The sequence below is a fragment of the Pipistrellus hanaki genome (assembly GCF_964339955.1).
Source record: "Pipistrellus hanaki genome assembly, chromosome: 3".
In the NCBI taxonomy this organism is placed as follows: domain Eukaryota; kingdom Metazoa; phylum Chordata; class Mammalia; order Chiroptera; family Vespertilionidae; genus Pipistrellus; species Pipistrellus hanaki.
In genome coordinates, this window is record NC_140505.1 from 73849565 (window position 1) to 73875107 (window position 25543).

At 38.5% G+C, this 25543-nt stretch overlaps 1 protein-coding gene across 1 annotated transcript in view; it reads right to left on the reverse strand.

The window, feature by feature from the left end:
- VWA8 (von Willebrand factor A domain containing 8) overlaps nt 1–25543 on the reverse strand; it is a 333534-nt gene that overhangs the window by 144319 nt on the left and 163672 nt on the right. The window contains exons 22-23 of the mRNA XM_084876526.1: nt 2995–3070; nt 1057–1192 (exon numbers count right to left, since the gene is read on the reverse strand). Coding sequence (XP_084732652.1) covers nt 1057–1192; nt 2995–3070 — 212 coding nt within the window. The remainder of the gene's footprint in view (nt 1–1056; nt 1193–2994; nt 3071–25543) is intronic.

Below are 25543 nucleotides of genomic sequence, written 5' to 3' on the forward strand. Positions count from 1 at the left end.
TACTCTTTTAATAAGGTCTTTTTAACATGTTCTCTTTGAATACTGAAATTCGTTACCAGTCTCAATTTGTTTGGTTACTCTGCTATTGGTTATATATTTTCAATGGCTAGTTAAAGATTGTGAAGTCTTTTCATGATACAAAATTTTTAAATTATAAACTAGAAAATGTTCTCATATGGCATTAGACAAACTTAATTTTTCTTTGTAGGTTAAACAGACAGATTAGATTCATCTACCTACATTTTCCCTAAGAACAACAGGAATAAAATAAGTAAATAAAAGGAAGAAGATAATCTAAAACAGAGGATAACTTCTTCCTGTGGCAGGTGTGTGTGTGTGTGTGTGTCTATAATACACCTGTGTACACACACATCTATTCAAACACAAATGTGATAAATATATATAAAATAAAATATACAGAAATTTTAATAAATATACTGAGATGATAAAGACATTAATTTTAATAGTGTAATAGAAACATGCTAAAGCTTTAAAAAATTCCAAGTAACAATAAAAGAAAATATATTGCATAGTAATTGAGAGATGAATATTGTAAGGATTATATATTGGTAATTTCAGAGTAGAAAAATTTGAAGGTGATCTGACCTAAAACTACTATTGAAATTTTCAAAGATGAACTCTGACTATAAAAAAATGAAACTGAGAGCCGAAACCGGTTTGGCTCAGTGGATAGAGCATCGGCCTGCGAACTGGAAGGTCCCGGGTTCGATTCCAGTCAAGGGCATGTACCTTGGTTGCGGGACATCCCCAGTAGGTGGTGTGCAGGAGGCAGCTGATCGATGATTCTCTCTCATCGATGTTTCTAACTCTCTATCCCTCTCTCTTCCTCTCTGTGAAAAATCAATAAGCTATATTAAATAAAAATGAAACTGAGAAAGCTAAGTTCAGACATTTAATTTTTGTAAGTAACTATCAGTAAAGGCAATTTGAACTTAGACTTGTTACTTGGAGATAAGGAGCCAGCTCAAGGTGTGATTGGATACCAGGGAGCAAAAGTTGCATATACTGACGGAAGAGTTGCTTTTTTATACTCACTTGCAACGATGCGTCTTCCATCTGCTAGAATCATTTCTCCATTTTCCACTAGAGTTTTTAAAATACAGGTGACATTTGTTGGGGCCTTGTCAGCCTCATCTACTACCAGAACATGACCCAACTTTACTGCTTTAACCTTTGAAAACAGAACATTTACCATAAACAAAACTGAAAGCAAACACTTAAAATTTCATCATTCAGTGCTTGGGATTTATAATAGCTGGTTAAGTTATGCATATATAATCACAAAGAAAGTTTGTAGCAGAGCTGGAAACAAAATTTATGGATCTCTACAAAAAGTTTCTCATAGTTAATAAACTGCTAACTCTACAGTAATTTATTTCCCTTTAGCAGTATAATTATTCCTATTTTGGTTATGTCCACAACATATTACACACCAGACTAGGGGAGATTTAAAACAAGTATGACAAATAGAGAAATTAAAGTGTTGTGGGGGTGGAGTAAGACATTACAACAAATGGTGGATTTCAAAACATTGCATTTGTTATGGCTCTGAAAGAGTATACAATTTTTACAGATCAGAATGGATTGTGAAAAGGTAGGTATTAGAGATAAAGGGTTTTAATGGTCAAACTCAAGAAATCCTGAAGTATTCTAAGGGAAGAGTGAATAAGAATATCTTGTCTGAAGCAGAGGTTAAGTGTAAGAAAAGAGAATAGGGTCTGAAAGGATAGATCAGGTCTTTACTAAAAAAAAAAATCTACTTTCCCTCATTAAGTAATGGGATGTAACTAAGATCTATGAGTCCAGAAATTATTGGGATATAGCTGGAAAAATGGTTTGGCACCTGATTTTAGAGAGAAAGCATGGGGAAAATGGAAATAAAAAGCATTAGATTAATCTCAAGAGTTTTTCAGAGGTATAATCTATAGTCTTGGCAACTGATTAATTGGGAAGAGGAGAAAGAAAAATATAAGAAAATTAGTAGGTCTTAGGTGATTGACTGAATAGTAACATTAGGAAAAGAAAGGTAGAAGCCATGAAAACTCTTTAAAACAGTTTTAGAGAATGGATAGGAAGAGATACTCAATGAATTTAACTGTAAACCCAAATATTACATTTTTAAATAGTAAGAAATATCTCATAACATAAAATGGGCCAAATCATAAACTTTTCTCATTACATAGTTTTGGCAAATAAATGTAAGGAAATACAGATTGAGAAGTAAGTGATTCCCTCTACCACAGATATTTTATTCTACATTCTTAAAAACTGATAAAGACTTTTCTTTTTAATATCAGAATAAAAGTAAACTGAATTTAAAAAGAAGATAACTCATACAGCTTCTATCCCCAATCTCAGCCTTCACTTCTCTGTTCAGGGAAAGTAAGGCCCAAACTGGGAGAATTCAGGCAGTAGTTTCTAAAGACTCCAGGCATTGGGGTCTGGATCACACAGGTTCTCATGATGGCTTACTGTGACACTGCTGCAAAGGCAATATCTACACAGAGGGGTAGGCCAAGCAGGACAGGATTTCTTTGAGGCCTTATGTGAGAAGCAGGGGAATAGCTCTTTTCAGTTGCCTAAAACATTTGGTTAATATTCTACTTATTAAAATCATTTTAAAAAACATTCCAGAAGCATTATCTAATTTCAAACTCTTCACATTTGAAAAAAACAACACAGAAAACTCTTCTTTTTAAAATTTTGGAATGGAAAAGAAATCATTAGAGGATTTCAATCATTCCCTAAATCTCTCACTCTGGAGAGAGAACAGAGTAAGAAACCATGTTATTTTTCCCAAATAATTTGCAATTAAACATCCACTCCCCAAATGACATAAATGAGTATTTTCCAGTTAAGACTGAAATAAAATTGGAATCTATGGGAGATTCTATATTTCCCCTACTCAAAGGCTGAAATACAACTACATAAAAAAACACATAGTAGACAATATTCATATAATTTGATTATTACCAAAGGTGAATCTTCATACACAATAAGTCCATCTTTAACAGAAGGCTGAAGAGTAAGGGTTTGTACCGTAGTGTCCCTAAAGTTAAACCAACAAAATTTATAGTTAGTCAGGAAATACACTGACATTTGATGATGAATAAATAAATATAGAACACAAAAACACTTCCTATTTTCTTTTTCTTCATTTTCCCATCTTTCACCAAATGAATAAAAATAACAGATCGAATCTATTCAGCAACAGTATTTTGTAGATGCAAATATAAATTACAAGGATTTGGAAATTAATCAAGGTTTACAAATTATCCAATTCTTTACTTCTCTTTTTCCTTCCAGGTAAAAAAATTGATCACTTCTCTTTTCTTTGTGATTATTTCACTCCTCCAAATCACCATTTGATGATGAAAAGAAATTAAAAATATATATTTGTATGATATATACATTATATATATTATTCTATCTAATAAGAGAGTAATATGCAAGTTGACCATACCTTTGCTACACCCACAAGCCATGCTCACCAGCCAATCAGGAGCAAGTATGCAAATTAACCCAACCAAGATGACTGTGGTCACAGAGCAAGCAGGAGGCTTGAGTTTCCCCCGCAATGGAGGAAGCCAAGCTTCCTGCACACCCTGGCAGGCCCAGGCCTCCACTCAAGGCTACAAAGTTTCAATTATAGAAGATAAATAAATCCCAACAAAAATGGTGGCAGCCATGGAGCTGGAAAGAACAGGAGGCTTGAGTTGCCCCCGGTGATGGAGGAAGCCCAGCTTTTGCAGCCTTGGCCTGCCTTGACCTCTGTTCAAGGCTACAAAGTTTCAAATTATAGAAGATAAATAAATCCCCAAAAAATGGCTGTGGCCACTAAGCAAGCAGGAGGCTTGGTTTCCCTGGCAATGGAGGAAGCCAAGCATTCCACCCACCCTGGCCACTGCTCAAGGCTACAAAATTTCAATTATAGAAGATAAATAAATCCCAGATCCCAGGGTCTCTGCTTGGGTCACCAGGGTGTGTGTCTGGCCTGCAAACCATCACAGGCCCCTTACTCAGGCTGCCCCATGCCTCAAGGGAACCCCCGCCCTGATCCAGGACACCCTTTAGGGCAAACCAGCTGGCTCCCACCTGTGCACCAAGCCTCTATCCTATCTAATAAAAGAATAATATGCAAATTGACCATCACTCCAACACACAAGATGGCTGCCCCCATGTGGTCAAAGATGGTTGCCGCCATATGGACACAAGATGGCCACCACAAGATGGCCAGCAGGGGAAGGCAGTTGGGAGGGACCAGGCCTGTAAGGAAGGGCAGTTGGGGGGGACCAGGTCTGCAAGGGAGGGCAGTTAGGAGTGACCAGGCCTGCAGGAGAGGGCAGTTAGGGGCAAACAGGCTGGCAGGGGAGCAGTTAGACATCAATCAGGCTGGCAGGGGGGTGGGTAGGGGATGATCAGGCTGGCAGGCAGAAGTGGTTAGGGGCAATCAGGAAGGCAGGCAGGCAAGCAGGTGGGAGTCAGCAGTCCTGGATTGGGAGAGGGATGTCCCAGATTGGAGAGGGTGCAGGCTAGGCTGAGGAACACCTCCCCCCCCCCCCCCCCCCCCCCCCCCGTGCACAGATTTTGTGCACCTGGCCTCAAAGTTTTAAAATAATTTTGATGGTGAATTTGGTGATGACTGGCATGTTGGCACACCAATTAAAGTAAGTCTATGAATTATGTGTGGGCCTGGCACAATCTGCCATCATTAGGCAAAAGCCAAACTACCTCACCTCACTCCAGGATCCAAGGGATTTTAAACATATCTGCTGTGATCATGGCAATCCATTTTATTTTCTTAAATTTACCTGCTCCTCTTTTCCTGACCTTCTCTTTTAGATATTAAGAAGTATTAATAGTAAGCTGTCTTGATGCTATGTACTCCTCAATGAGGAAATATGTTCACTGAACCCATTATTATTTTTGAAAAAGATGTGTTCATAAGCTGCAGTTGGTAGGTCCAGACATTTTTAAGGGGATCAATTTTATATCTTCATTTTACTATGCTATATCTTAATAATAAATTATCCTACAGCCATCTTGATCACATCATACAGAGAATTAAATTACTTTTAAATGTAAACTCCTTTCTTTACAAGACTTTGAAGTGTTTTGTTTTTTTTTCAAACTACCCTACCACTTATTCGAAGTAAAATGTACAGTTACAATGGTGTTGTTTTGAGTATCTACTATGTGTAGATACTTGGAATGTATCTACTTGGAATGGAAACTTCAGAATTCAATGCTATCACATACTTTTAAAACTTCTACCCAAATTCCAAATTTTACTATAATTTATCCAAATTGTAAAATATCTAGCCATTAGAAAAAAAATCATATGAAAATCATAAACAAAGCAAACTTCATATATACTAGTAAGTTAAATCTGTTTTTGCTTTAGCAAAACATAGTTAATCAAAATTAGTCCACTGCTTTGAGAGCCAGTAGAAAGGAGGTGGAAAGAAGACTTTAAAATCAGAGCAATCAGGATTTAAATTCTAGTTCTTGCCAATTATTGTCATATGATATTGGGTTAAGAAATAAAACCCACTCAGGAGGCCCACTGATAGAATGCTTGGAAAGCATCTAGCACAGTGTATGGCAGGTTAAAAAGTGCACTTATATGTCAGCTTTAATGATTTCCTGTTATCATTATTGCTGCTCTTATAACTGAAAGTTACTTGCCTGTCTAACTTCTACTTGATCTTCAAGTTCTTAACGTAGACAGTATTTATAGAGAATCCTCTCACTGACCCTTTTCAGGCCAGGTTAGATAGCTTTGCTGTTTATTCCTACTGAGTCCTGGACCTCTCCCTGTTTTAGCCCTTAACTTATAGTGTAGCTGCTTATTTTAATATCTATCTTTCTACACAGTTGGTAAGATTTAAGAATGTAGACCCTTTGTCTTGATCTACCTTATCCCTTATCCTATCCCAACATCTAATGGATATCAGGCTCATAGGAAGAATTTAATAAGTATCCTATCTAATAAAGAGGGAATAAGCTAATTGACCCTCACATCATTGCAAAGACGGCAATGCCCACAGCCAATAAGGAGGGAATATGCTAACTGACTGCCACACCCTCAAAGTTGGCAGCTCCCACAGCCACAGATGGCGGTGCCCACTCCCCTCAGCCCCGTTGGGGCGGCAGGTGTGTAGCAAGGCCCGGCCCACCCCAGCGGGCCCAGCCACTCCACGTGCCTGCCTCTGGAATCTCCCAGTCCCCTCAGTTCCCCAGCTGCCCAGGGCCGGCCTAAGGCACAGGGAAGCCTCGGATGGTGGCTGCCCAGCTGCCCAGGGCCATCGAAACTCAGGTAACCAGGGCTGGCCAAGGCTTGTGCTGCCAGCAGTGACAGCAGCAGAGGTGTGATGGGGGCATTTTGCTGGGTAGCCTCCTGCCCCTCAGGGCTCCCGGACTGTGAGAGGGGGCAGGTTGGGCTGAGGAACGCCCCCTCCAGTGCATGAATTTTCATACACAGGGCCTCTAGTTTATTGAATAAATGAATGTATGAATGAAATGAACAAAGACTCTAAAAGTTGGAAAATCAACCATAGCTTATAGTACAACATACAGTATATGAACTTTCAAATTCATTGGATCTTGGAACACTTTTTTAAAAATAGAGAATCTGGAACTACAGAAACCACTTTCATAAATGTTGAGTTTGATTAACAAACTCTTAGATTGTCTTAGAGGTAAGGAACCCTCCTTATTCATTTATAAGTGTGTATTAGAAAGTATAATCATGTTGAGAAGTACATTTAGGATTTACTAGTCAAGGGACTAAGAGGCAGAATTTTTATGTCCATCATAGACTCCAACTGAGTTAAATTCCACTTATTATTGTAGCAGGAAACTTTGGGTATGAGCAGGGATGCTGGCAGTACAAGTACTGACATTAAGAATTTCTAGATTATTTGCCCTATTTGCAACTCTAACTTGAAAGGTGACTGACTTCTTCAGTAAATTCCCTGGCAATCTGGCATGCTGCCAGATCCCTGACCCCTATTCCAAGCTCCCAACCCATGATCCATGCTCTCATGGAGCTAGTCCTGTGATCTACGGCTTCCGAGGACCCTAGCACTACACTTTACAAAGCATCTATTATTATTCTTTAAACTTCACTAAAATTTAATTTAGACAAATTTAAATGTGTCTAAAAGAAAGTCTTGGGGGATGTTAAGGAAAGTGAAAATATCTTGTGGCAATTTATTGGTGCTTATTAACTTTTAGTATGAATAAAATAATTCTTTTGCAATATGGTAATATATAGTCATATATTCATTTTCTGTATTCCTAGGTCTTGTAAGTTTACTGTAGGTCATACTTTATGCTATCTTCTGCTAAAAATTAATTTTTAGAGTTTTAAAAAAACCAAGAACAGGATTTAATTAATCTTACTTAAATTCATGTTAATATTCTTGCAATACAGAAGGGGGTAGGTGAGGAATAGAAAATGATGTGTTCACACAGATTTTTATAGCAATATAGTGAATTTCTCACTTCAGCTGTCACATATTTAATGAGCAACAACATAACACCTTCCAGCACCAAAATGGAAAAAGGAACTCTTATATCATTGGTGGTAGAAGGAAAATGTAAGTTACCTTAATAGTGCTTCATAGCAGATTAATAATAGGAAATTCAAGCTGAATTCCAATTTTAAAAAGGCAAATAAAATTGCTTTGTAACACCTGGATCCTGATATCATGCAACCTGTCAAATTAGATTTCTGAAAAGACTTCTGCCCAGAAATCAAAACCACAAGCACAAACCAGATGATTTCCAAAAGGTACTACAAATGAGGATAAATACAAATGGGAATTTATAAAAGTGATTTTTGTCCTGTTCTTGGTCCTTTTTGTATTTTACATGAAGAGAAAAGCAAAGGCTAGTAAAATACATAAAATGAATATTAATTTTACATAAAATGAAAAAGTAGGCTGAGTTTGCACCTCCCTAGAGTCCCAAGAGCTAGTGCACCCTGTGGACAGCATCAGACCATACCAGATTACAACTCTATACATCCATAAGCAACACAATCAAGAGGCAGACTCAGTGAGCACCAAAACCCCACTGAAGCAAGTCCTGATCCATAGGGGTATGTCCTGCAAGCAGCTCTCCCACTGTAGCCGCAGCTGGTCCTCATGGCAATTGGCCTGGAGGTCAATTCCTCCCAGTGACATCAACAGCAATCAAGTCTTAACTACAAGAAGATTGTGCACACAGCCCACAAAGGGGTGCACCTAGAGTGCCCAGCTCAGGGGACTGAGGAAGCTAAGCTACTGGGCCCTATAGGATACCTACTATACAAGGCCACTCTATCTACTCCAGGAGAGCACCTCTACCCAATACAGGGAAGCAGCCAGAATTCAAAGATAAAGAAAAAGGTCACAAATGAAAGAAATGGAAGAAAGCTAACTACTGGATACAGAGTTCAAAACCACAGTTATAAGGTTACTCAAGAATCTTCATGAGACCTGCAAGGAATTTAGTGAGACTTTCAAGGATCTTAGAATGCCAAACACATGGAAAAGGACCAATCAAAAATTAAGGATACACTGACTGAAATAAAAAATAACATTAAGGGATTCAACAGTATAATAGAGGATTCTGAGAATCAAATCAATGATTTGAAATTCAAGAAAAGAAAAAACACTCAATCAGAAGAGCAAAAAGAGCCGAAACCGGTTTGGCTCAGTGGATAGAGCGTCGGTCTGGGGACTGAAAGGTCCCAGGTTCGATTCCGGTCAAGGGCATGTACATTGGTTGTGGGCACATCCCCAGTAGGGTGTGGGCAAGAGGCAGCTGGTCGATGTTTCTCTCTCATCGACCTTTCTAACTCTCTATCCCTCTCCCTTCCTCTCTGTGGAAAATAAATAAAATATTTTTTTTTTTTTTAAAAAAAGAAGAGCAAAAAGAGTCCAAAAATATGAAGATAATGTAAAGAGCCTTGGGGACAACTTTAAGCATACCAACATTCGCATTATGGGAGTGCCAGAAGAAGAGAGGAGCAAGATATTAAAAACTTAATTGAACAGATAATGACAGAAAACCTCCCCAATCTGGTGAAAGAAATAGACTTACAAGTCTAGGAAGCACACAGAACTCCAAACAAAAGGAATCCAAAGAGGACCACACCAACACACATCATAATTAAAATGCCAAGAGCAAAAGACAAAGAGAGAATCTTAAAAGCAGCAAGAGAAAAGCAGTTATCTACAAGGGAGCACCCATATGACTGTCAGCTGATTTTTCAACAGAAACTAAGCAGGCCAGAAAGGAGTGGCAAGAAATATTCAAAGTGATTAATAGCAAGGATCTACAACCAAGATTACTCTATCCAGCAAAGCTATCATATAGAAATGAAGGTTAGATAAAGAGCTTCAGAGTTAAGAAAAAGCTAAAGGAGTTCATCACCACCAAACCAGTATTACATGAAATGTTGAAGGGTATTCTTTAAGAAGAGGAAGAAAAAGAAAAAGATAAAACATATGAACAATAAAATGGCAATAAATATCTATTTATTTATCTACTGGTACATATCTATCAATAATTGAATCTAAAAATAAAAATAAATGAATAAGAAATCTAAGGAACAGAATAAACTAGTGAATAAAATAGAATCAGAGGCATGAAAATGGAACAGACTGAGGATTCTCAGAGGGAAGGGGTGTAGAAGGGACAGGAAGAGATTTAACAAAGATCTTATATGCATATAGGCATTACCTATGGACAGAGACAATAGGGTGACCAAGGCCTGGGGTGGGATGGAAACTGGGTGGAGAGGGGAAATGGGGGGAAAAAAGAGGGACATCTGTAAACTTGCAACAATAAAGATTTTAACATAATAACTGACAAAAGAAGAAAAAGTAGGCTGACTTATATTTCAGTAAGTTTCTCTAATTATGTAAGAGTAGAAACAATCCACTGTCTTCTGCATAGTACTTAATACCGGAAGAAAGATTGTTTTACAGATATCCTACAATATTATAAACTTCCTCTTTGTAAGTGATACGGTGACTGCTATTGTCACAGGTATCATATGAATTGACTCAAATACTGATTCTTTTTCAGACTATCTGATGATTATTATTGCTCTGTATTAATATGGGCATTGTGGATCAAAAGAAATTATTTTCCACACAAATAAGTAATAACCCTAGGAGAACATTTTATTTGTTACAATTTCCGTTCTATTATGATTTGTTCCCCCCAGGAACAGCTTTGAAATATAAGCTAACTAGTTTGAAAGTTTAAATAGAGTCAACAATTTCAACACTACTAGGAGAAGAAAAGTTAAAACACATCTCCTCAGTCACATTTCCTCAGTCTGGGGTTTAACAAAGAAATGGCTTCCCAATACATAACAGTTGCCAGTATAATTAATGAACTAATTAGAATGTTCCTGCTGACATTTATGTTAGCACCAATTGTTCTCACTTCTTACAAACTGAAGTTGTCTATCAATTAAACCCTGTGTTAATAAAGGTGCTACTCAATGAAATATGGTGCTAACCTTTAGTCTTCTTTAAACCTGTGACTTTAAAGTTTTTTTTAAATAGGAATAATTAATGTTTCAATAGTAATTTTAAATGATTCCAGAAGCAATAAAAGTAATTAAATTGTGTAAGGACCATGTTTTTTGTTTGTTTGGTTTTTTTAAAAACAAAATAAAGAAAATTGGCTTTTAGAGAGCAAGCACCATCTGTCCTGACATGGCGTGTGTGAAGGTACAGTAAGCTAATATCATCTAATTTAGTGAGGTGTAAGAGATCTCAAAGTAGTGATGTTTATTTTGAGGATGATATCTTAGTGAGCAATATTTTAATTGGTTTATGGTTAACTTTCTTTTAGAAAAACGATAATTATACATAAGAGGGAAAGAAGAAATAGACACAGTTTCAAATAGCTGACAAGAATCTTATCTAACTTTATAGTTCATTAAAATAAATATGGCTATAGCAAGAGTCCACTCATTAATGCAAGTCAAACATGAGTAAGAAATGATATTATATGGCATATTGGAGGCATTTAACAAACTTAATAATCTATGTTTACAAACATTCTGGGCTATCTACTGAATAGCCGCAGCATACCACCTTCCTCCCCCTGAGCATAAAAGGCAAATTTCTTTCACCATGTTAGGAAAGAAACTTTCCAGGCCCTCAAAGAGAGACAGTAGTGCTGCCATCCAATACAAAAAGAGAAAAATTATGCTATAATTATTGTGGCCTAAATCTGAATCCTTCTAGTTTGGTCAATCTTTTCTGGTTATTCATCAACTAGAAAAAATTCCCAATGCTCTCATTTTAAATGTATCACACTTTAACTACTTGAGTTAAATAAAAAGTATGTAAGTTATATTTGGAGAATTCTTAACCTAAAGGAAATCTATTCTTAAGGTTTCTGTGATTTACCTATTTTATGTTTTTATGATCGATTTTCTTAAAGGAAAATACTAGTGTATCATAAGAAAATTATCTATATTGCCTTTAGCAGCAGAAGTTACATAGTTCCTTTTAACTCCGGCCTATTTTCCAGTGTCATTGTAATGGCAAAGAAGAAGGAACAAATACCACTGAGGAATTAGAGGGCAGAGGGCAGAAACGGCCCTGTAAGCACATCACTGTCATCTTTATTTTATCTTAAAGTTGGTGGAGATTTTGACTGCTATTCCATAATATATCCAGTTGTTTCCATACAGAAATGTTTAAGTCACCACTAGGAAAACAGCAACAAGGAGCTGCGATCCTGAGCCAACACCTTCTGGAAACTGGGTGGAGCTGGACAGCTGATGCTGCATAGCAAGTTCAACATCTGGCTGCCTTTCTCTTCTGGTATCTATCACATTTCTTGAACCCAAAATTAAATAAATGAGTGGCTTAAAATGGCAGTTATTCTTTTCACTCTTTATGCACTATGTCAGGATAAGCACTGTGGAGAGCCACCAGAATGATTCTGAGAAAGCTGTATGCACAACATTTTTCACCTTGTGCTGGTGGGCACTTCGGCATCATTTAAAGATATTAAATAATTATGTCATCTTGGGAATAAAAGTTTGCTCACCTCTTGGGAAATCTCTACTCTTTCAGGATGAATATGAGGGTGTCTTCATTTGTCCTATCTGTCATCTGAGTTTACGTATTATTGCTATTTATTTGTTTATTCAGAAAATCTCCAAAAAACACAACAGAAAGAAAATAATTAATTATAGATAAAAAATTTTAAAAAAGGCATTACTAGAGGCAAAATACTAGAAATAGGCTACTGTCTATCAGTGCTACTCAAATGTCAATTTACTCAGGGAGGATCTCTGGACAACCTATTAAATATCTTAAACCCTATGTTTGCCCCCTTCCATGCTTTATTTCCCCCCATAAGTTTATTTAATATTATCCACCCTTCCCATCTTCCCTCCCTCCCTTACCAGCAAATAGAATATACACATGAAGGCTGGGAGTAATCACTCATGCTTAGAAAACTGACCAGCACATAACAGATGTTCAACCATATTTGTTGAGGGCACATTCTAGTCAGCTACTTCAGTTATGCACCCTGAGGCCTACATACTGAGTAGCTGATCACTCCTTAAAGCACCTGCATACCTGTGTGTACTTACTTCTCTTAGAAAGTGTTTTTGTCCCTTCTCCTGTCTTTACCTAACAAACCGTTAAGGCCCATTCCTAAAGGCTCAGTTCAAATGTGACCTCCTCTTTGAAGCTCTCCTTATTGCTCACTTCTATCCTCTCAGTTGAAATAATTGTTCCATAAAAAGTACTTGACACTTAAGAAACATTACAGCTGAAACCAGTTTGACTCAGTAGATAGAGCGTCAGCCTGCGGACTGAAGGGTCCCGAATTCGATTCCGGTCAAGGGCATGTACCTTGGTTGTGGGCACATCCCCAGTAGGGAGTGTACAGTAGGCGACTGATTGATATCTCTCTCTCATTGATGTTTCTAACTAAACCTCTCTCTTCCTCTCTGTAAAAAATAAATAAAATATATTTTTTAAAAAGAAACATTACAGTTATTCATATAACTGTCCCCTCACAAGGCATATCATCTATAGGCGAGGGGAATATAATCTTTTTTTTAAGTGTCTAGTGCCTATTATCATGCTTCATACACTTTAGGTATGCAATAAATGTTTGCCCTAAGAATGAATGAATGTATGAGTACATTACTGCTAGAGGTAGAGCAGATTATTTAACTTTTAATAAAAATAAAAAGTTTTTTTGTGTTATTAATAAAATCTAAAACTGTTTTTAAGGTATTGTTTTCATCTTCAGCTCATTTTTTGTTTTTATTTTTCTATATTTTAGAATGTATCTTCTCAAAAGAAAATTCTTTTATTGATTGTATGTTTAGAGCCACTGGCCTAGAACAGGCTCTGCTGTTGTACATGTCATTCTTTATCACAATTACATGCTCCCACCTCTGTCTCCCCTTCCAGACAGTGAGCTCTCCTTAAGGGCAAGGATTTGTCTTTGAGCTGTCTCCTTCCAGCATGATGTCTGGAGTACGGTGAATGTTCAATACACATTTAGTAAACAAATTAATTAATGCATCCATCTTTGAGACATCTAGTAAGAGTCCTGTCTCTGAAATTGATAGGTGTTGGTCCTTCATTTCCATGAAGGGAAAGTCTGACTGTTGAGTGTGATATTTAAGAAAACTGTACACTTTGACTCCTCACCCTATCCAGGTACATTCCCCTCCACACTACGTAGATTCTAGACATACTCAGTGTCCCCAACTTCTCTTGTACCTCCAAATTTCTTTGTGTTCGTCTCTCCTTCTGCTTGAAGCACCTTCTATTCTCCACTGGCCATTGCTGATTGACTTAATCTTCAGTGGTTCTCCTCTCTCCTGAGGTGTGTGTGTGTGCACGGCGGGGAGGAGCGGGGAAAGGAGGATAAAGATGGGGCTGAAAGTTCCAACCCCCCAATCACAAGGTCGATTCCTCTGACAACCTGCCCCCATTCTGAAGCTACCTAGAAGCCCTAGAGTCACCTTAGTCACAAAATAAAGGACTCATCACTATAGAGATTGCATGAGTCTTAGAACTGGTAATGGAAATCAAATATTGTATTAAAAAAAAAGTCCTAAAACTTAGAAAATGGATGGCAAGAGTTTTAGAAGTTCTTGTGCCCTATATATGTATTTTTTTATTACATTATGATATCATAGGGTAACATACATTATTTTCAGCCACAATAATTTAACAATTAAAAGTCATAAATATCCTGATTTTAAAAATGTTTTCTCCACAGATTTATCTAAAGGAGTTATTTTCTCCTTTACTGCTAAAGCATGATCTTCACCTCAAAGGATCAAATTAAAATTTGTTTTTAATTTTTTTTAAATATCTGTGATATAGCATCTCTAACAGCCATTTAACACATAGAGGGATCAACAAAATGTGAATATGTACGACTTTGTTGAAGACAAATATGTAAGTTTGACAGATCTTTTAAATGCAATGAGATTATAAGTGAGACTGAGTTAAAATATTTTCAGTCATTTCCTATCTTATTACAAAATATTTCAATAGGTCTGGCTTTAAGGGTCTTACATTATTTTTATGCTTTATCACACTGGAGACATCTTGCTTTGTGCGAGACTACTTTCTACTTCCTTATGGCAATTCTTTGTTTTGAATACTTAAGTATTAGCAACATTATTCAAGTAAGACAGCAGCAGAATTTTTAAGTCCTTGGTGGAAAATGATATCCAATTATATACACTGTCACTGAGAGTTGTTAAAAAAAATCACATTCAGAATGTGTGTCTGAGTTCTGAGATAAAGACACCTTTGTTATTACAGATTGGAAAGCCTGCAGTGCTGCCCCTGCTTTATTCCATCTCCTTAGCTGCAGGTTCAGCTCTGCTCAGTTCCTGATTTCTATTCTCATCAGAGAATGAGATACATGACACATTAGTCATGTTCAAAGAGGTTATAAATCTCACATTTGGGAATTTATGACAAGCCTCATATCTTTCTGTCTCTTTCCCCTTAATTTCTTGATTATCACACCAATATTCTCACCAGTATCAGCATCCTTGGTAACACTGTTTCCCAGGGTGAGGCCCTAGCGAGGCCTGGTACTTCGGGGTTGGCTGTCCTATTCTAAACTGTCACTAGCCCAAGTTCTCACAAGCCTCTAGTCACTGCAATCTGTAATCCTTTATGGATCCACCCTCTACTGGGTCAATTCATCCACTGGGTCTCTAGAACAGACGAAGCTGCTAAAGTGCCATAATGCCTTGCTGCAAATCCCACAATTATGAAGGTAGTAACTGTGGTCAAGGTTAATGTTTCTGAGTTCTAGTCCCCAATTAGTTTCCCATTTACTTCCTATCACATTGCCCTTTAAAAATGTTTATACCATTTCCATTAAGGCATTGATATTTTTCTGTTTACTGAATTGTTTGTTTATTGCATACTTCCTCATTACTAGTAGAAAGAAAGCTTCAGTTTTTCTCAAGGCCCGGACAGTTCTAGCGACTGCACTCAGCAGGTGTACTATAGTAGATGTTGTTGACTTCTGGAAGCTCAGGTGTACACGTTAGAGAATTGCCCTCCACCAATGGGACTACCTCACCTAGAAATGCCTGTGAGGTTAGGGATTCCCCCTTAACCCTCTCCTAGTGGGCAGCCCTTAACCAATGACTCAATGATACAAGGGCAAAAAAGGCTATTGCTCTTGCTTCCAGGGGGGTAACTGAGGGTGCCATTCTCCAGAGCTCGCTGTGAACAGGCTGAGGTCAAGCTTCAACTAAGACCTTTCCATAGCTTTATCCTGACTCCTTCACTTCCCGAGGATTTTCAACTAAAAGCTCTCCCTCTAAAGTCACTTACAGTCATTGCCATCTCTTGCTCTGCTTCTAAAGTACTCAACCTAGATATCTGTTGACTGTTTGGATGAATACTAGTAAATGAAGTTAAGTGTAAAAACAAGTTTTAGACTTTTCAGCAATGCCTTTAATTCTTCTTGCACAGACATTACTATATCTCAGTTAACAGAAATTACTTAAGAAGCTGTGAAGAGGGCAATCCATTAAGTACAAATCAACTTACTGAATATAAGCACCGCATACCATCCCTTCTGCTCATGTTGTCACTGTTGCTCATACCTGAAGGGTCTGGCTACAGCAATATCTGCTTCACTTATGAGGAACAGAACTTTATAGAGCTCAAGCAACTTTTAAAAAAGATTTTAATGAATAAAAAGAGCATTGGGGCACTGGCCCAGGATACATGTTCAGTCTATCCACTTACCTAAGGATTCTGTAAGAAACCTGCCACTAATGCTAACTGGAGAGGGCCAGAGGAGAGCAAGATTACATGGTTGAGACATGCTGTGAAGCATCCTATCTAATAAAAGAGTAATATGCAGATTGACCATCCCACATGATTGCCACCCCGATATGGTCAAAGATGGCCACCCCCATGTGGACACAGATGGCTGTCACAAGATGGCCAGTTGTGGGTGATCAAGCCAGTAGGAGAGGGCAGTTGAGAGGGACCAGGTCTTCAAGCGAAGCAAGTTGGGGGCAATCAGGCCTATAGGGGAAAGCAGTGTGGGGTGACCAGGCTGGAAGAGGACAGTTGGGGGGAACCAGGCCTTCAGGGGAGGGCAGTTGGGGGCAACCATGCGTGCAGGGGAGGGCAGTTAGGGGTGACCAGACTGGCAGAGAGGGCAGTTGGGGATAACCAGGCTTGTAGGAGAGGGAAGTTGGGGGGGACCAGGCCTATAGGGGAGGGCTGTTGGGGGAGTGGGGGAGAAAAGGCCTGAAGGAGAGGACAGTTGGGGGCAACCAGGTCAGCGGGGAAGAGCAGTTAGGAGTGACCAGGTCAGCAGGGGAGGGCATTTAGGGGCAACCAGGCCTGCAGGGTAGAGCAGTTGGGAGCGACCAGGCCTGCAGGGGAGGGCAGTTAGGGATGACCAGACTGGCAAGGGAGGGGGGCAGTTAGGGGTGACAGAACCAGCAGGGAAGGGCAGTTGGAGGTGACCAGGACTGTAGGGGAGGACAGTTAGGGGCAATCAGGTCAGCAGGGGAGGACAGTTGGGGGTGACCTGGCCAGTAGGGGTGTTGTTAGGCTGTAATCAGGCTGGCAGGCAAAAGCGATTAGAAGGCAATTAGGCAGGCAGGTGAGTGGTTGGGAGCCAGCAGTCCTGGATTGTGAGAGGGATGTCCGGTTGCCTATTTAGACCCGATCCTATGGGCAGCTGGACATCCCTCGAGGGGTCCCAGGTTGGAGAGGGTGCAAGCTGGGTTGAGGGACACACACCCCTCGCCTGTGCACAAATTTCATGCACCAGACCTCTAGTGTTAAAATAATATTACATTAAAACAATTGTAAGATTGATTTTAATTTCATTTTCATTACAACTAAGGACTTAAAAATCCCTCTGCCCATCAGAATAGAATTGATTTTATAGTGGAAGTCAGTGTGAAATAATTTTCTTAACAACATGTAATTGCTTTACATGTTTAAAAAGACACTAAAGGACTGAATTGATAATAGTAATTTATAAACTAAATTGATAATAGTGAATGATTTGAAAAAGGGAAGATGAGATTGGAGATGGTGGTTAAAGGGAATTTTATCATTATATATAGTGTTTTGTTTCTGCAAAAGGAAGAATAGGATCAAATTTGAAAAAAATATTAACAGCTTTTTTTTTTAATAAATTTTATTTATTTTTTACAGAGAGGAAAAGAGAGGGATAGAGAGCTAGAAACATCGATGAGAAAGAATCATCAACCAGCTGCCTCTTGCACTCCCCCACTGGGGATGTGCCTGCAACCAATGTATATGCCCTTGACCGGAATCGAACCTGGGACCTTTCAGTCCACAGACCAACGCTCTATCCACTGAGCCAAACCGGTTTCGGCAATATTAACAGTTTCTAAATCTGAGTAATAAATTTGAGTATGAGTTATATTTTTATTTCTTTTTGGATTTTTGAAGTTTTTCTCAATTAAAAAATATGTAACACGAAAGTAATGTAGTTATTCTCTAACTGCAAAGGGTATAACAAACTGAGAAAGAATACACATTGTACTAGAAGTTCTCAAGCTTGTTTAATTTGTAATTTAATAAATAAAAATAAAAAAGAATCCCATAGCATCCTCTTTGTTTCTAGTCTTCTCTTCTAAAACCACCTAGAGCATGCTACTTGCTGGTATCTCCTGTCTCAGGAGTCTGTCTGTAGGTCTGACTCACCAACCTCTTTCACTCAATCGACTAGGTAAGTGCACTGAAAGAACTGAGGCAGTGTCAGCCTGGTAGGAGCATCAGGTAAAACACCACAGGTTTTTGTTTTTGTGAATTACAGAAAACAGAGCTTTACATTTACTGATAGCACACCTCAGTAGATACATGATTAAGAGCCAAAGTAAGTTTAATAATTTGGAGATGTGGTCAAGAAAACAGACAATAAAATTTAGTAAGGCTATAACCATTGAAAAAATATGGACTAACTAGACAAAGAAAAGACCTTGGAGTCAAGCTGAGCAAGGATTAGAAATATAATGCTAGAATTTTTAAAAACAGATTGAAATACAATGTAAGAATTGGTTGACCAACAGGCTAGGATTTAATGAGGTTCTGACTAACCTACTATCAACATTAACATTTCCTCTAAGATCAGGAATAAGATAAGGATGCCCACTGTCACCACTGTTATTCAACATAGTTCTGGATGTCCTAGCCAGATCAATCAGGCAAGAGAAAGAAATAAAAGGCGTCCAAATTGGGAATGAAGAAGTAAAAGTGGCACTTTTTGCAGATGCAAGCTCTTTTTTATTTTATTTTTTTATTTTTTAGTTATTTCAAGATTTATTATAAAACTCCAGTATTGAAGACAGTGTAATATTAATATCAAAATAGACAAATAAACAAAATAAAAACCAATAGTTCAAGAATAGGTCCACATGTATATAGACACCCTACTTTTGACAACTTTGTAAGGATTATTCAGTGAATAAAAAAATTTAAAAAAAAATGTTTTTTTCTTTATTGAAAACCCTAGTGACTCCACCAAAAATAAGATAGAAACCTAATTGGATTTGGAGTCACTAGGGTTTTCTTTGTGAAATCAAATGAGATATAATGAAGACTAAAACTATAACATTGACCCTCATCACATCAATTATCTGGGGTGAATGATGACATGCTTTAAAAAGCACAGCATAACTCAACATACAAATCTTTCCTCAGGCTGACAAAAATTGAATGTGACAGTACAAAATTTGAAGTTCATAAAGTCCCAGAGGACAAACAGATGTATTGGTATAAAATAGAAAACCTAAAAGCTTTTCTGAACTCTATATCTTTTGGTTTGTAATAAAGATATACATGGAAAACTTAGAGGTACTAACATAATTCATTTAGTAAAATAGAGGCAGTGGCAGGCATTCTTAAAGGAAAAGCTACTGTCCAACTTCTGATAAAAATGTTTCTAAAATAGCCTTTTCAAATACATAATGGGCAAGAGGAGACAGAAAGGGCAACCAGGAGGTGTTGTGTAGTGGCTGGCATGCCTCCAGTTCTCTATTGCTCTTACCAGTGCTAAGAATGTCTTAATGGCTCAATAATAATTTTCTCCAGGAGAGTTCAGAAAAGCTTTTAGGTTTTCTATTTTATACCAATACATCTGTTTGTCCTCTGGGACTTTATGAACTTCAAATTTTGTACTGTCACATTCAATTTTTGTCAGCCTGAGGAAAGATTTGTATGTTGAGTTATGCTGTGCTTTTTAAAGCATGTCATCATTCACCCCAGATAATTGATGTGATGAGGGTCAATGTTATAGTTTTAGTCTTCATTATATCTCATTTGATTTCACAAAGAAAAATTATATAAAAATATGAAAGGGTAAAAGCAAGCGTTATAACACTAAATATCCACAATGCAATATTTTAAGCACCTTAGGGGTTGGAGTTTTGCATAATGAGCCACAGGTTATACATCCTATATAATAAAAGGCTAAACTGTCCCCATGATTGGGAGTTAGACTGAAAGTTGGACCAGGGTGTGGGGCCAGCCAGCCAACCATCCGAGATCCCTCCACCACCCCTCCACCCCCCGCCCACCTGGTCCGATTGGTCCCAACAGGGGAGAAACATCATGTAAAAGACCCCACCCATGCACGAATTCATGTACTGGGCCTCTAGTATGTAGATAAGGCACTTGATTCAATTTGAAACAACCATCAGTGCCTCTAGGGGAGCTTGAGCTGGGAGATCCAGATGGAATTGGCACATATCAAGTCATTTCAACAAATATATATTGGGATTCCACTGTGCATTGAGAACCAACAAAGTACCTGCCTCACCCTCCACATGATTAAGAAGGCTTCCAAACTTAGCCAGTTAAAACTATCTTAAATATGTTCTTTCTTTCCGTTCTCATTGGCAACATATTTGTTCAGCTCCAACAATTTTATCTGGATTATTGCAATCACCTCCTAGTCTCCTCTGTGATTCAAATCTCAGCTGACTCTGAGCTACCCACAGATTATGGTCATAATGATCTTTCCTGCTTTAACTCCATCACATTACATTCAAGATAAAATTCAACATCAGCAGGGCCCATGAAGTCCCAATAAGGCCCACATCTTCCTCTTACATCTATGCATATAAATCCATGATAAAGCAAGCTGACTCGCACTTCCTGATGTTTAGATAGCCTGTTTTCAGGAGGAATAATGCCCCTTTCTCTGTTCTACACTTAGAAAGTTCCTACTTGTCCTTTTTGACTATTTGAGTGCCACCTTCTCCAGGCACCTTCCACAAAAAATATAAATACACTCAGAAGGCTCCTACAGAACCTGCACATACCTCTTTCATAACTGATATACAACACTATCCTACCTAATAAAAGAATAATATGCAAATTCACTATCACTCCAACATACAAGATGGCTGCCCCCATGTGGACACAAGATGGCTGCCACAAGATGGCCAGCAGGGAGGGCAGTTGGGAGGGACCAGGCCTGCAAGGGAGGGAAGTTGGAAGCGATCAACCCTGCAGGGGAGGGCAGTTAGGGGTGACCAGGCTGGCAGAGGAGAGAAGTTGGGGGCAACCAGGCTGGCAGGCGAACAGTTTGGCATCGATCGGGCTGGCATGGGAGTGGTTAGGGGGTGATCAGGCTGGCAGGCAGAAGCAGTTAGGGACAATCAGGAAGGCAGGCAGTTGGGAGTTAGCAGTCCTGGGTTGTGAGAGGGATGTCCGACTGCCCGTTTAGGCCTGATCCTACCAGGATGGGGCCTAAACGGGCAGTCGGACATCCCTCCAGGGGTCCCAGATTGGAGATGGTGCAGGTTGGGCTGAGGGACACCCCCATGCATGAATTTCGTGCACTGGGCCTCTAGTAGATAAATATTGATGTATTTTCACCTACTAGAAAGAAAGCAAGCACCAATATCATCACCTATACATGACCAGTGTCTAAAATAGTCACTGGCATTCAATTGAAATCTAATAAGTACAAATTAGTGAATGAATCAATATCTATCAAATAAACAACACTCCTGCTCTCAAAAAGTTCCCTATATTGGGAAGGCACAACTGGAGAAAGGGGAGGGGATAAAAATAAGATATGAAATGAGACAAGAAAGTGGGGTATACAATAAGAAACTAGTATTTATTTGTTTGCCTAAAAATTTAGGTGCCTAAAATGTACCAGACATTGTGCTTGATCCTTTGTACACATTCTCTCATTTAATTTTCATAACTACCATGCAAAGTATTATTATTTCAATTTGATAGGAAAGGAAATTAGCACTGAAAGAGTTCAAGGCTACACAGAACTTAATGGTGAAGACACAATTTGATGACTAAAGTTCATGTTCTTTCTAGCACAATGGTACAAATTCAGTCCCACAGAGTTTCAGAGGAGGGAACAGTTACACACAGAATAACAAAGTTCCATACAGAAATAAACCAAATCTTAAAGGATTAGGAGAGAAATAAAGTACATTTTAGGTGGGAGAATAAAGACAGGCATGTATACAAGTTCAAAACTCGTGAGTAGGACAGAGAATGGTCCAGTCTGAAATAAATGAAGCATATATAAGGAGAAGCCCACTGGAAGAGAAAGTTGGGACTTTACGGGGAACCTGAGAACTCTATATTTACAATGGGCTTCTTTATTAGAAAAATAGCCAAGAGAATAGGTCATGCTCATGACTGAACCTATGACTTCATCTTCATATAGAAGAGGTAGTAAGTGGGGGTAAATCTGGTAGCATCAATATTTAAAAACCTTAAGATAATTCTGATTGTAACACAAAAGAGTACTTTTATCCAAGGGAGGTATATAGCTCTAGAAATTGACATATCAAGGGTCTTTAATGTCAAATTAACATAAAATTATGAAAAAAATAAGTAAATAAATGCACTTCACAAATGTGAGCCATGTAGCCTCTTCTGTCTGAAATATATAACATCACAAGTAATTATATCCATTAATCTTTTAAATTACTTAAATCATATGCTTAGGACAATATCTTGATTTTAACTAATTTTACTTATTTTAAAATATCTGATCATTATAATATAAGATGGCCATTCATGTATGTTTCATGATGGTTTTACTTATGTTTAGATTGGCTCATAACTAATTTTGTTGGAATGACATCCATAAACCTAAGTTGAGCATGACATTATTTAGATGGTAACATCACAAATCCATTAAAAGGAAACTAAAATAAACAAAGTAAAGACCTTAAGTTTATTACCCATAGATCAGAGGAGTCTAAACATTTTTGACCGCTATTTTATGTCTTTAAAAATATATCTTTCTCTTAAAGCAATTTTATGACCTTAAATTTTATGACAAATACAAATCTTAATGGCAAAAACTTGCCACACTGAAATGGAAATGTCAGTCTAATTAATAAAAAAAATCTTTAATATGACATATTTTAAGCAGAAATAGAACCTTTTACTTCCAACATTACATAATAAATATCAAATATCACCAAATTGAGATACCTAAGGTTTTTGTTAAAGTGAAGAGATTTTTTTTTTAATACTATCATCAATCACTAACATATCAATGTTTGTAAGAACAAAAATAAAAATATATAGTTTATCAGACAACGTGGTTGAGTGTTAACCTATGAACTAGCAGGTCACGGTTCAATTCATGGTCAGGGGACATGCCTGGGCTGCGAGCTCAATCCCCAGTAGGTGTGCAGGAGGCAGCTGATCAATGATTCTCATTATTAATATTTTTATCTCTCCCTCCATCTCTGAAATCAATAAAAATATATTTAAAAATATATATGGTTTGAAATTTTTATTACATTTTGAATGTAGAAAGCTTTTTTATAGATAACATCTCTCTCTATCTATCTATCTATAATAATAAAAGGATAATATGCACATAGACCGAACAACTGAACAGCAGAACGACAGTCCGGAAGACCTGAATGACCACACTATGACACGCACTAGTGCCAGGCCAGCCAAGGTGGGTGCGATGTTATTATTCTGGGGCCCCCCACAATCACCCGCAAAGGGAGGCCCAGGCTACCCTCTGTGCTGCGACCCATCTTGGAGCCCCAGCCAGGTGGGCGGAGCCTCCCTCTGCTGGGCGATTGATTGAGGAACCCCGCAATCAACCTCCCCAAAGACTAAGGCCCAGGCTACCCCTTGGGCAGCTCTGCAACAGGTGGGCGGGGCCTCCCACTGCGTAGTGATGGATGGCAGACCCTGCGATTGATTACCCCACAGAGGAAGGCCCAGGCCACTAGCCAGGGACACTGTGGCAGGTGCGCAGGGCCAGCCAGCCATTACCCAGCAGAGGGAGGCCCAGGCCAGCCAAGCGATCGCTCCCCACGCCTGTTGCCCGCAAGGAGAAGCAGTGGCAGCTTCAGGAGTGGGGTCAGCTGCCAGCTACCAGCAGCCAGGGGGAAGGAAAGCCCCGGTAGGCCCTGATCGCCGGCCAGGCCTAGGGACCCTACCCGAGGGGTCCCAGATTGTGAGAGGGCACAGGCCAGGCTGAGGGACACCCTCCCGTACATGAATTTCATACACCAGGCCTCTAATACACACACATATTATATATAGCCAATGTCAGAATTATACAAATATAAATAAGCAGCATGTAATTCTTTATCATTTGCCATTTCACAAGAAAATGTTGGTATAAAAGACATTCTAGGCAGGAAGTATGCATCTCTAATCCAAACTTTTTATAGCACCTTTAATATCTCCTTCTTCTTGCCTATTCAAAGATATCAGAAGATAGAACTAAAAGAGATATTAGAAATGTTGCCTATTCTTCTCACTTAAGAGATGAAAACACTGAGACCCAAAGAGAAATTTATAAAAACACTAAAACCCAAAGAGAGATTCAAAAACAGATAGCCTCAAACACATATATAAATTGAAGGTTGAAAATCAATGATTTAAGCATGCATATTAAAAAGTTTAATAAAGAACACACTAAATCCAAAGAAAAATAACAGGAAGGATATAATAAAGATAAAATCAGAAATTATTGAAATAGAAAAGAAAAATATAAAAGAGAGATTCAACTATGACAAAAATTGGTTGCCTGAACACAACAATAGTATTGGCAAAACTGATCATGAAGAGAGAAGGTAAATAACCAATACCAAGAATAAAAATAAAGATATCATTGACTGAACCAGGGACTTAAAATTTTATAAGATGCCTGGCCAGTGTGGCTCAGTGGTTCAGTGTCGACCTATGAACCAGTAGGTCGTGATTCCATTCCTGGTCAGGGCATATGCTCAGGTTGTACGCTCTATCCCCAGCAGGGGGCCTGCAGGAGGCTGCCAACCAATAATTCTCTCTTATTATAGACTAGTAGCCCTGCACACAAATACATGTGCCAGTAGCTCACCAGCAGCTCGCTGCAGCCCTCCAGGAGCTCTCCGCCCACTTCCCCGCCCTTCTGTAGTCCATCCCCCCGTTCCCCCCCCCCTCTTCCCCCCCCCCCCCCCCCCCCCCGTTCCCCCTCATAGCTTGCTGCCCTTCCCCTTACTGTAGCTCTCTGCTGCCTGCTTGTAGTTCACTGCCCCGCCCTCCTGCTGATCCGTGATCTGGTCATTACATGGTCAGTCATTATGCTTCACAGCGTAACGACCATTTGCATATTACATCTTTATTATATAGGAATTATATAGGATTATTCTATTGCCCTCTCCCTTCCTCTCTGAAATCAATAAAAATGTATTTTTAAAAATACCACAAGATGATATTATAAACAACTTTATACCAATAATTAGAAGGAATAATTCCTACAAAAATAAGATGCATCAAAACTTCTTATAATTATTAAAGAAAATAAATCATAAGCAAAAGACCTGTTCACAATGAGTGTGACATACACCCAAGAATAATCATTAAATATCAGTTATATTTCTTTGCCTCCTTTTTGCTGATTAAGTAACCTCCATAATCTATAATCAGAACAGACTGAGGTTGTTTAGCCTAATATATCTTTCTTTAAAAATATTTTG